The sequence below is a fragment of the Esox lucius genome, chromosome 18, assembly GCF_011004845.1.
Source record: "Esox lucius isolate fEsoLuc1 chromosome 18, fEsoLuc1.pri, whole genome shotgun sequence".
NCBI classification, from domain to species: Eukaryota; Metazoa; Chordata; class Actinopteri; order Esociformes; family Esocidae; genus Esox; species Esox lucius.
The window spans coordinates 13,604,708-13,618,108 of NC_047586.1; the positions used below are offsets into that span (position 1 = coordinate 13,604,708).

Here is a 13,401-nt window from a genome sequence, read left to right on the forward strand (position 1 = left end):
CTCAAAACGGCTGATTGGATATTCTTCCAATACATAAATATTGTTCTTGTGCATTTAAAAATCCATTACAATAAAATATCAAAGGTTTTTCATAATTAATACTATAATAACATGTTAATCTCTTAATGTACAGCTCAGGAAAACATTTGGAGACCACTGCACCTTTTCCTTTCCTTTCCAAAAATTTTTAAAAGGAAGGTTTTGAGTGAGGAACAGAAGTGTTAAAACTGCAAATTGAACTCTTCTGTTCCTCACTCAAAACTTTCCTTTTCAACGTTTGTGGAAAGGAAATAAAAACGTGCAGTACGTCTCTTAATTTCTTCCGGAGCTGTATATGGTTGCCAGATTCATTGACAAACATTGCAGAAGATGTGGTTCTAAAACGTTTATTCTTGTGCATCCTCAGGGAAGAGACCGATAATAGGCTGATGGAAATAATGGGTCGTTTCCTAATTTAAGATTGCATTCTTGCAATGGTGAGTTTAGAGAACGTTTTTTTTTTTTGTAAAATCTATACAATAAAATTTGTGAGATATGCGCTCCACCTCTTAAATAAAACAAGCTGTCAGGAACACTTCGGTGACTAGCAAGAGCTTTTTCAAGTCACTCCTCTGCGGATTTGGATTAAAATAGATTTAATTTCTTACCGGTACTGACATGAACTTCCGTGCATATTTTATGTGCCTTATCAGCTAGAAGGCCTATTGTGTCGATTCTTCATAATAACTTTATAATTAATTATAACAGCTCCCGGTTATGTTGTGCGCATCATGTATTGTGCAGATCGTATAGATCAATGTTATTTTGACCCTTGATATGTGTAATTTCTATCCTATTCATTTTCTACATTATGCAGTTTGTTAAGTTTCTCATTGTAGCTGCATGTCTTCTAGGATATGTGACGGTTTGGCTTCCTGTCACTAACTCAGAGTGCGGGTGACAATAAAAGGTCAGAGCAGAGATGAATTCAGGGGATTTGTTCTCAGTGTATTTTCCGTATTTGGTCTTATCTTTTCTCTCTTCAGCCCATTACAAACATATTAACGCATTTCCAGCACACCGCCGGTTAAAAAAATCTAATGAACATACATTCAAATAATGATGGCTCTTCCAGAGTTTTCCTGTACTCGCATGATGAATCGAGGGAAGCCCAGCACCTCCTTGGGTTTCCCTCCTGTATCAGCATGTCACCAAAAATGAAAAATCCCCATAATCGCCAGCAGCCACACCTACATAGAAGGCGCAAGGTGATTAGTGGGTACAGCTGTGAATGGGTGGACGTTGCTACAGGTACCTGACTTCTGGGAGGGGGGGTTCAAGCGCGGAATGTTCCCCTGCATTGGTCACTGAACCGTCACAGATATCATTGGTTTGTTTGAGCTCAACATTGTTTCAACTGCTTATTTTCCGTGGTAATGGAATGGACAGTTATTTGCATATAGCAGGAAGGGGAGATGTGATCAGCAGCTTTTTTGTAGACTACTAAGTGTAGTGGTTAGTACTGTTGTAAAGGAATTGGAAAACTAGTTTATTCTTTATATAATTACAATACAATCCCAACTCATAATGACATTTAAGAATTAAATCTCCATTTTTATTGATATTGACAATATTCTTCTACTTAAACTAGCAGAGCCATTTGGCTTCATTGACCATACATTGCAGAGGATGTTTAGTGACGTAGTACAACATGAGATGAGATGTGCGCTCCACTTGTAAAGTAAAACAAGCAGTCAGGGAAACTTCAGCGACTGGCAGAACCTTTTCAAGCCAATCGTGAGGATTGCAACAACCCTTGAGCAAACAATACAACTGACCACTCTTACCAGTTAGTATAATTAACCTCTGGGAAAAAGACAGTAACCCTAACACATGTCCACAGACTTTTGATGTTAAACGAAATGGTGACATTTCTATACCTCTCTTCTCATCTATTCCCTGTCCTTCTCTCCACTGTAAATGGCAAACAATGAGCCAACAACGCAAGTTACCACAGAAACCAGTAAATGTAATTTGTTAATAAAAAAATTTAAAAACGTTTTCAACTTGTGTAGGTTTTGGAAAATAATGAACAAAAATCTGTGTTCAATCTGAACTGAAGTGCTTACCCCATTACATGATAAACATAACAGTACTGCATTAATATTGACGGTAAAGTACTGTATATTTAAACAACAATGAAAGAGTTCTGTTCTGTTACAGATTCAACAGTACCACCAACTCTTTACATGTACATGATTGAAATTGAGCTGAATATCACAGATGTTGCAGCAATAAATACACTGAGAACCAGTTTGGGAAATGCAAGTTACCCTGTTACAATGAATAGCCTGACACAAATCACTGGTGTTAACATCTCTACAGGTAAACATTTACTTAGGTGTGCAAATTATTGTGTATGTGTTTTTTAATGATCAACTGAGTATTTTAATTGAAATGTTTTAATCTACTGTAATTTTACCAGTTTGCTCCTTTAGTGGAACTGGATTCCAGTGCAGATGTGAGAACCAGTATCAATGGTCATGTGACCAGTGTCTCTCTTATGGAAGATGTGATGACACTACATCTGACACATGTGGATGTATCAATGCTATTCCTTCAGATGGAATGTACTGCCAGTCGGTTCTCCAGCAAAGTAAGAACCTACACCCCGGAATGTTCATTAAAATCATGAGTATTTACATTTCTTAATTAAACATACCCTCTCTCTTTTAACCAATAGACTTTACAGCATGCCCGACCACTACAGCCTCTCCAACAACAGGTAACATAGAAAACCTGACTTTAAAAAAAAATCACATGATGTTGGATAAACTTAATCCAATAAAAGATAAAACTAAATATTGGTTTTATTGTAAGAATGTATTTTATCTGTGTTTTACTGCTTGTTAAGGTTAGATTTTGTGAATATTTTGAAAGAAAGATCAAAAGGATGAAAAATGTTATAAAGAAATTCACGGCCGTTTTAATCATATTTGCCAAGGGTGCCAATATTAGTTGCCTATATTATATTAGTTGAGGGCACAGTAGCTAGATATGCTTCAAACTCAAATGCAATGCCATTTTGACAAGACCTGTATCCCTTCTAGCCATGAAAATTGAAAAGACCAGATTGAGTGTGTCAGTTTGATGTGAGCTGTACCCTTTCTATCTGTTATGCAGTATTTTGAAGCCTCAAAATAGTACTTTGTTTCCTCTACATTGTATTTAGTTCCCTCAAAATAATTATTTTGTTCCTTCAAAATAATATTTTGTTCCCTTATTGAGCTTCTTCTGGCCTGAATTAATCTTCAAGTTCAGTTTCCTTAAAATGGCACCAACAGAGGTGTTGTTTTTTAATTTACAACTACAATTGTTTCTTAAGATGAAACTGGAAAAAAAACATGTAGAATAGAAGGTAAACATCCAGTACTGTGCTATTAATTGCACTTACATCTGGGTAACGCTGATGTATTGAAACTGGTTGGGAGTGAGCAATATGTTTTCCTGGGTGAGAGGGCAGCATGTTTCAAGGCAAAGAGTCCAACACTTTATGATGTTAGACATGTTGGTCGAAGTTCATCCATCACAACAATTCCATGAACTCTTTTACTTTTAGCACACAATTTGTACCTATTGAAGCTTGTTGCCAGTCAACTAATCCTAATTAATTTTTTCCCTGGACAGATTTGATTTCTCTCCCTGGTCTACTGTGTGGCACGTTGTGTCTCTAACTAATACGCTATTTAACAATGGGTAATCACTCAGTCAGTCAGTCACTCAGAGATATTCACTATTCTTGGCCAGCACTGCACATGGTCCTGCAAAAAGAAGGGCCTCCAGCAACCTGTAGGGCCGTAGGTGCACCCTCTTTCCCGGTTCGGTGGCAATGCGGTGACACGGTAGGTTAGTCTGCCTCGGTAGGGAGGAAAAGGTCCTTCCGTTGGCGTCCACTAGCTTCTCCAAGTGCTGGCTGGTTAGGGTGTTGCCGAAGGACACTTTCTCTGGGGCCGGCCCTGCCCCTTCCCCCCCTCTCCCCACATCATGGCTGCTTTTCTTTCCACATAAGCCTTCAGGAAAATAATGTGATAGACCTGCTCCGGGCACCTTCGTCCCCGGCTGTCTCACCCGGTAATTCACCGGTGAGACTTGAGCCAACACCTCATAAGTTCCTTTCCATTAGGCCAGGAGCTTGTGTGTGTTCCGGGGTTGGAACCAGGAGAAGCACCTTCTCTCCTGGATGGAATTGGTGTGGCTGGGCTGTTCAGTCATAATTGCGAGCATGTCTCCTTTGGGCCTTTGCCATGTGTTCCCTTACAATTGGCCAAATGGCAGCCATCCGGTCCTTCATGAAGGTCACATGCTCTATTAACGACCATGGTTGGTTCTCCCAAGCTTATTTAGCCAGGTCCAAAATGCTGCAAATAGCAACTCAAATGGGGAAAATCCTGTGGAAGCCTGGGGTCCTCACGGAACGCGAACATAAGATGGGGCAGCATCATATCCCAGTTTTTGCCATCCCGTTCTACCACCTTGCGTAACATCCCCTTGATTGTCTGGTTCAATCGTTCGCAGAGACCGTCCGTCTCAGGATGGTAGACACTGGTTCATATCTGTTTTACTTTGTACAGCTGACATAGGTCTTTCATTACCAGAGACATGAACTGGGTGCCGTGGTCTGTTAGGATCGTCGCTGGCAGTCCTACTCGGGAAAATATGTGGAACAGTTCTTTGGCAATTCCCTTGGTGGCCATTGAACGCAGGGGTATTGCCTCTGGGTAATTGGTAACATAATCCACTTCCACCAGGATGTACACGTGTCCATGCGAGGACCTCGGCAAGGGTCCCATCAAGTCCATGGCAATCCTTTCAAATGGCATCTCTATGATTGGGAGAGGAATCGGAGGATTACTATACAGGACCTGCAAAATCTCCACAACTGGTCAAACAAGGGATAGTCCCTGCCTAGAGCAGGGGTGGTTTTAGAGCAGCGACCACCCCAAAGGTCTTGGCTACCTTCCCCGCCACGGTCATGATGGAAAGGCACGTCGTCTGATAGTGCTTGGTGTCTCCATGTATGCAGGGCACCACTGCCCCCGGTCCCATGGGTGCTGCACCCCCTAGGAGGTCCTGTTGCACCAGGGACACATATGCTCCCCGAGTCCAGGAAGCCCTCTGTATCCTTTCCTGATAAGTGAATGGGTACACTCCGAGCTGGTGCCAACAGCTGTGTTGGGGTGGCCCCCTGTTATGCAGTGTTTGTAGACATCTCCGTAGGCATGGACATTTCTATAGTCAGGCATTGTCTGGCGATATGGCCGTACGCTATACACCGGAAGCACTGAATTGGGGCTGGTTGCAGGGGCTCCATGGTTGCCTGTTCTTTCACTGATCTACTGCTGGATTCCTGAGCTTTCTCACCCTTCCTGTCAATCTCTGTTCTGACGCCGGTGGTAGTCCGCTCCGATCTTCCTAGGAGGATTTGACCTTTGGTGGAAACATCATTTTCAATGGTCTGTGCCAACAGGTTGACTGTAGTCGGATGAACCTGTCCCACTACTCTCTGCATAGGTGGAGGAAGTTCCGGTAAACATTTATCAATCACCAGCGTCTCCAGGATCTCGGCGGTAGAGCGTCTGGTGTTGAGCCATACTTTTACTAGCCGGATGAGGTGAAAGAGCTTGCCCCTTGGGCTTTTTTCATCCCGGTATTTCCAGGCGTGGAACATCTCAGCCCGGTCGCGGGGAATGAGGCGATACCTAGAGCGCACCTCTCTCTTCAGATGCACATAATCTGAGGCCGCTTTCCCTTTCACATCCAGGTAAGCTTTCTGGGGTTTGCCAGTGAGTAGAGGAGCTAGCAGACCGGCCCACTCAGCTTTGGGCCACCCCTCCCTCGTTGCCATCCTCTCGAAGGCCAAGAGATAGGCATCTATGTCATCGCTGTCTGAGAGCCTAGGGATCAAGGACACTGACAATAGGAGTATGCTTGGGTTGTTGACTAGCACTGGCCGCTAGTTTGGCATGAAGCAATTCCAGATTCTTGTTCTGGGCCAAGTTGCAGTCTGCCAGTCTTTGTGGAAGTTGCTCCATGTAGATGGTTCTGTTGTGGGAGTCTGAACCCGGCGCCACCCATGGGGGATGTCTTGTCTAGGGCCTGTGCCTCAACGTGCCTGCATCGTCCACCAGATGAGACGGTTTGGCTTCCTGACACTATACCAGGGTGCGGGTGGCAATAAATGATCAGACCAGAGACTAATTCAGGGGATTTGTTCTCAGTGTATTTTCCGTATTTGGTCTTATCTTTTCTCTCTTCAGCCCATTACGAACATATTAACACATTTCCAGCACACCGCCGGTTAAAGAAATCCCATGAACTTACATTCAAATAATGATGGCTCTTCTAGAGTTTTCCTGTAATCGCATGATGAATCGAGGAAAGCCCAGCTCAGCACTTGTGTCCTTTGGTTTCCCTCCTGTATCAGCATGTCACCCAAAATGAAAAATCCCCATAATTGCCAGCAGCCACACCTAAATAGAAGGCGCAAGGTGATTAGTGGGTACAGCTGTGAATGGGTGGACGTTGCTACAGGTACCTGACTTCTGGGGGGGGTGGTTCAAGAGCGGAATGTTCCCCTGCATTGGTCACTGAACCGTCACAGATATCATTGGTTTGTTTGAGCTCAACATTGTTTCAACTGCTTATTTTCCGTGGTAATGGAATGGACAGTTATTTGCATATAGCAGGAAGGGGAGATGTGATCAGCAGCTTTTTTGTAGACTACTAAGTGTAGTGGTTAGTACTGTTGTAAAGGAATTGGAAAACTAGTTTATTCTTTATATAATTACAACACAATCCCAACTCATAATGACATGTAAGAATTAAATCTCGATTTTTATTGCAATTGACAATATTCTTCTACTAAAACTTGCAGAGCCATTTGGTTTCATTGACCATACATTGCAGAGGATGTTTAGTGGCGTAGTACAACATGAGATGAGATGTGCGCTCCACTTGTAAAGTAAAACAAGCAGTCAGGGAAACTTCAGCGACTGGCAGGACCTTTTCAAGCCAATCGTGAGGATTGCAACAACCCTTGAGCAAACAATACAATTGACCACTGTTACCAGTTAGTATAATTAACCTCTGGGAAAAAGACAGTAACCCTAACACATGTCGACTTTTGATGTTAAACGAAATTGTGACATTTCTATACCTCTCTTCTCATCTATTGCCTGTCCTTCTCTCCACTGTAAATGCCAAACAATGAGCCAGCAACGCAAGTTACCACAGAAACCAGTAAATGTAATTTGTTAATAAAAAAATTAAAAAACTTTTTCAACATGTGTAGGTTTTGGAAAATAATGAACAGAAATCTGTGTTCAATCTGAACTAAAGTGTTTACCCCATTACATGATAAACATAACAGTACTGCTTTAATATTGACGGTTAAGTACTGTATATTTAAACAACAATGAAAGAGTTCTGTTCTGTTACAGATTCAACAGTACCACCAACTCTTTACATGTACATGATTGAAATTGAGCTGAATATCACAGATGTTGCAGCAATAAATACACTGAGAACCAGTTTGGGAAATGCAAGTTACCCTGTTACAATGAATAGCCTGACACAAATCACTGGTGTTAACATCTCTACAGGTAAAACTTTACTTAGGTGTGCAAATTATTGTGTATGTGTTTTTTAATGATCAACTGAGTATTTTAATTGAAATGTTTTAATCTACTGTAATTTTACCAGTTTGCTCCTTTAGTGGAACTGGATTCCAGTGCAGATGTGAGAACCAGTATCAATGGTCATGTGACCAGTGTCTCTCTTATGGAAGATGTGATGACACTACATCTGACACATGTGGATGTATCAATGCTATTCCTTCAGATGGAATGTACTGCCAGTCGGTTCTCCAGCAAAGTAAGAACCTACACCCCGGAATGTTCATTAAAATCATGAGTTATTACATTTCTTAATTAAACATACCCTCTCTCTTTTAACCAATAGACTTTACAGCATGCCCGACCACTACAGCCTCTCCAACAACAGGTAACATAGAAAACCTGACTTTAAAAAAAAAATCACATGATGTTGGATAAACTTAATCCAATAAAAGATAAAACTAAATATTGGTTTTATAGTAAGAATGTATTTTATCTGTGTTTTACTGCATGTTAAGGTTAGATTTTGTGAATATTTTGAAAGAAAGATCAAAAGGATGAAAAATGTTATAAAGAAATTCACGGCCGTTTTAATCATATTTGCCAAGGGTGCCAATATTAGTTGCCTATATTATATTAGTTGAGGGCACAGTAGCTAGATATGCTTCAAACTCAAATGCAATGCCATTTTGACAAGACCTGTATCCCTTCTAGCCATGAAAATTGAAAAGACCAGATTGGGTGTGTCAGTTTGATGTGAGCTGTACCCTTTCTATCTGTTATGCAGTATTTTGAAGCCTCAAAATAGTACTTTGTTTCCTCTACATTGTATTTAGTTCCCTCAAAATAATTATTTTGTTCCTTCAAAATAATATTTTGTTCCCTTATTGAGCTTCTTCTGGCCTGAATTAATCTTCAAGTTCAGTTTCCTTAAAATGGCACCAACAGAGGTGTTGTTTTTTTAATTTACAACTACAATTGTTTCTTAAGATGAAACTGGAAAAAAACATGTAGAATAGAAGGTAAACATCCAGTACTGTGCTGTTAATTGCACTTACATCTGGGTAACGCTGATGTATTGAAACTGGTTGGGAGTGAGGAATATGTTTTCCTGGGTGAGAGGGCAGCATGTTTCAAGGCAAATAGTCCAACACTTTATGATGTTAGACATGTTGGTCGAAGTTCATCCATCACAACAATTCCATGAACTCTTTTACTTTTAGCCCACAATTTGTAGCTATTGAAGCTTGTTGCCAGTCAACTAATCCTAATTAATTTTTTCCCTGGACAGATTTGATTTCTCTCCCTGGTCTACTGTGTGGGATGTTGTGTCTCTAACTAATACGCTATTTAACAATGGGTAATCACTCAGTCAGTCAGTCACTCAGAGATATTCACTATTCTTGGCCAGGACTGCACATGGTCCTGCAAAAAGAAGGGCCTCCAGCAACCTGTAAGGCCGTAGGTGCACCCTCTTTCCCGGTTCGGTGGCAATGCGGTGACACGGTAGGTTAGTCTGCCTCGGTAGGGAGGAAAAGGTCCTTCCGTTGGCGTCCACTAGCTTCTCCAAGTCACCGACCTGCTGGCTGGTTAGGGTGTTGCCGAAGGACACTTTCTCTGGGGCCGGCCCTGCCCCTTCCCCCCCTCTCCCCACATCATGGCTGCTTTTCTTTCCACATAAGCCTTCAGGAAAATAATGTGATAGACCTGCTCCGGGCACCTTCGTCCCCGGCTGTCTCACCCGGTAATTCACCGGTGAGACTTGAGCCAACACCTCATAAGTTCCTTTCCATTAGGCCAGGAGCTTGTGTGTGTTCCGGGGTTGGAACCAGGAGAAGCACCTTCTCTCCTGGATGGAATTGGTGTGGCTGGGCTGTTCAGTCATAATTGCGAGCATGTCTCCTTTGGGCCTTTGCCATGTGTTCCCTTACAATTGGCCAAATGGCAGCCATCCGGTCCTTCATGAAGGTCACATGCTCTATTAACGACCATGGCTGGTTCTCCCAAGCTTGCTTAGCCAGGTCCAAAATGCTTCAAATAGCAACTCAAATGGGGAAAATCCTGTGGAAGCCTGGGGTCCTCACGGAACGCGAACATAAGATGGGGCAGCATCATATCCCAGTTTTTGCCATCCCGTTCTACCACCTTGCGTAACATCCCCTTGATCGTCTGGTTCAATCGTTCGCAGAGACCGTCCGTCTCAGGATGGTAGACACTGGTTCATATCTGTTTTACTTTGTACAGCTGACATAGGTCTTTCATTACCCGAGACATGAACTGGGTGCCGTGGTCTGTTAGGATCGTCGCTGGCAGTCCTACCCGGGAAAATATGTGGAACAGTTCTTTGGCAATTCCCTTGGTGGCCATTGAACGCAGGGGTATTGCCTCTGGGTAATTGGTAAAATAATCCACTTCCACCAGGATGTACACGTGTCCATGCGAGGACCTCGGTAAGGGTCCCATCAAGTCCATGGCAATCCTTTCAAATGGCATCTCTATGATTGGGAGAGGAATCGGAGGATTACTATACAGGACCTGCAAAATCTCCACAACTGGTCAAACAAGGGATAGTCCCTGCCTAGAGCAGGGGTGGTTTTAGAGCAGCGACCACCCCAAAGGTCTTGGCTACCTTCCCCGCCACGGTCATGATGGAAAGGCACGTCGTCTGATAGTGCTTGGTGTCTCCATGTATGCAGGGCACCACTGCCCCCGGTCCCATGGGTGCTGCACCCCCTAGGAGGTCCTGTTGCACCAGGGACACATATGCTCCCCGAGTCCAGGAAGCCCTCTGTATCCTTTCCTGATAAGTGAATGGGTACACTCCGAGCTGGTGCCAACAGCTGTGTTGGGGTGGCCCCCTGTTATGCAGTGTTTGTAGACATCTCCGTAGGCATGGACATTTCTATAGTCAGGCATTGTCTGGCGATATGGCCGTACGCTATACACCGGAAGCACTGAATTGGGGCTGGTTGCAGGGGCTCCATGGTTGCCTGTTCTTTCACTGATCTACTGCTGGATTCCTGAGCTTTCTCACCCTTCCTGTCAATCTCTGTTCTGACGCCGGTGGTAGTCCGCTCCGATCTTCCTAGGAGGATTTGACCTTTGGTGGAAACATCATTTTCAATGGTCTGTGCCAACAGGTTGACTGTAGTCGGATGAACCTGTCCCACTACTCTCTGCATAGGTGGAGGAAGTTCCGGTAAACATTTATCAATCACCAGCGTCTCCAGGATCTCGGCGGTAGAGCGTCTGGTGTTGAGCCATACTTTTACTAGCCGGATGAGGTGAAAGAGCTTGCCCCTTGGGCTTTTTTCATCCCGGTATTTCCAGGCGTGGAACATCTCAGCCCGGTCGCGGGGAATGAGGCGATACCTAGAGCGCACCTCTCTCTTCAGATGCACATAATCTGAGGCCGCTTTCCCTTTCACATCCAGGTAAGCTTTCTGGGGTTTGCCAGTGAGTAGAGGAGCTAGCAGACCGGCCCACTCAGCTTTGGGCCACCCCTCCCTCGTTGCCATCCTCTCGAAGGCCAAGAGATAGGCATCTATGTCATCGCTGTCTGAGAGCCTAGGGATCAAGGACACTGACAATAGGAGTATGCTTGGGTTGTTGACTAGCACTGGCCGCTAGTTTGGCATGAAGCAATTCCAGATTCTTGTTCTGGGCCAAGTTGCAGTCTGCCAGTCTTTGTAGAAGTTGCTCCATGTAGATGGTTCTGTTGTGGGAGTCTGAACCCGGCGCCACCCATGGGGGATGTCTTGTCTAGGGCCTGTGCCTCAACGTGCCTACATCGTCCACCAGATGAGACGGTTTGGCTTCCTGACACTATACCAGGGTGCGGGTGGCAATAAATGATCAGACCAGAGACTAATTCAGGGGATTTGTTCTCAGTGTATTTTCCGTATTTGGTCTTATCTTTTCTCTCTTCAGCCCATTACAAACATATTAATGCATTTCCAGCACACCGCCGGTTAATGAAATCCCATGAACTTACATTCAAATAATGATGGCTCTTCTAGAGTTTTCCTGTAATCGCTTGATGAATCGAGGAAAGCCCTGCTCAGCACTTGTGTCCTTGGGTTTCCCTCCTGTATCAGCATGTCACCCAAAATGAAAAATCCCCATAATTGCCAGCAGCCACACCTAAATAGAAGGCGCAAGGTGATTAGTGGGTACAGCTGTGAATGGGTGGACGTTGCTACAGGTACCTGACTTCTGGGGGGGGTGGTTCAAGAGCGGAATGTTCCCCTGCATTGGCCACTGAACCATCACAGATATCATTGGTTTGTTTGAGCTCAACATTGTTTCAACTGCTTATTTTCCGTGGTAATGGAATGGACAGTTATTTGCATATAGCAGGAAGGGGAGATGTGATCAGAAGCTTTTTTGTAGAATACTAAGTGTAGTGGTTAGTACTGTTGTAAAGGAATTGGAAAACTAGTTTATTCTTTATATAATTACAACACAATCCCAACTCATAATGACATGTAAGAATTAAATCTCGATTTTTATTGTAATTGACAATATTCTTCTACTTAAACTAGCAGAGCCATTTGGCTTCATTGACCATACATTGCAGAGGATGTTTAGTGGCGTAGTACAACATGAGATGAGATGTGCGCTCCACTTGTAAAGTAAAACAGTCAGCGACTGGCAGAACCTTTTCAAGCCAATCGTGAGTTTTACAGACTGAAACTGTGTCGCTGTGTGTAAGGGTACTGCACCCCGGAACCTTTATTAATTAACCCAGGTGCCCCCCCCCCCTCAGGGACGATAAGAGGGTTACCCCGCCAGGTTGACATGTGCTGCTCCAGAGTGATCCTACCTGTGTATGTGGGCTGATGCAGACGTTAAGTATAGTCTGTTAACCGTTCAAAGTGTGCGTGCATTCTTAACCATCTAAGGTTATAACAGTGAGGATTATCCCGATTTACGATTATCCCGATTATGGAATTTCTCCACGATTTCACAATAGTGAGTATTTTCCATCGCGATTAGTACTAAAATCGTCTATCGTCCCTTCCCTACCCTTGAGCCAATTATTACTGAGTATAATTGAAATCTGTAAAACTGGCACAGTACGTTTCACAGAAGTTCAATACTACTGATGTTAATGCGCTGGGTGTAATTTCTATACCTCTCTTCCTCTCTCATCCATTCATTGTCTTTGTCTCCACTGTTAGATGCTACAACCCTTGAGCCAACAACACAACTGACCACTGTTACCTGTAAGTATAATACATATCTGGAAAAAAGACAGTTACCCTAACACATGTCCACAAACTTTTGATGTAAAAGCAATTGGCAGCATTTCTATACCTCTCTTCTCATCTATTCCCTGTCCTTCTCTCCACTGTAAATGCCAAACAATGAGCCAACAACACAAGTTACCACAGAAACCAGTAAATGTAGTTTGTTAATAAAAACTGTTCAAGGTATGGAAAATAATGAACAAAAATATGTGTTCAATCTGAACTAAAGTGCTTACCCCATTACATGATAAACCATAACAGTACTGCTTTAATATTGATGGTAAAGTACTGTATATTTAAACAACAATGAAAGTGTTCTGTTCTGTTACAGATTCAACAGTACCACCAACTCTTTACATGTACATGATTGAAATTGAGCTGAAAATCACAGATGTTGCAGCAATAAATACAATGAGAGCCGGTCTGGGAAATGCAAGTTACCCTGTTACAATGAATAGCCTGACACAAATCACTGGTGTTAACATCTCTACCGGTAA

General features: G+C 43.2%; 1 protein-coding gene across 1 annotated transcript in view; it reads left to right on the forward strand.

Annotated features, from left to right (window-relative positions):
- LOC117593311 (adhesion G-protein coupled receptor F1-like) overlaps nucleotides 1–13,401 on the forward strand; it is a 31,511-nt gene that overhangs the window by 4,719 nt on the left and 13,391 nt on the right. The window contains exons 8-15 of the mRNA XM_034287962.1: nucleotides 2,203–2,364; nucleotides 2,465–2,635; nucleotides 2,723–2,764; nucleotides 7,479–7,640; nucleotides 7,741–7,911; nucleotides 7,999–8,040; nucleotides 12,836–12,880; nucleotides 13,236–13,397. Coding sequence (XP_034143853.1) covers nucleotides 2,203–2,364; nucleotides 2,465–2,635; nucleotides 2,723–2,764; nucleotides 7,479–7,640; nucleotides 7,741–7,911; nucleotides 7,999–8,040; nucleotides 12,836–12,880; nucleotides 13,236–13,397 — 957 coding nt within the window. The remainder of the gene's footprint in view (nucleotides 1–2,202; nucleotides 2,365–2,464; nucleotides 2,636–2,722; nucleotides 2,765–7,478; nucleotides 7,641–7,740; nucleotides 7,912–7,998; nucleotides 8,041–12,835; nucleotides 12,881–13,235; nucleotides 13,398–13,401) is intronic.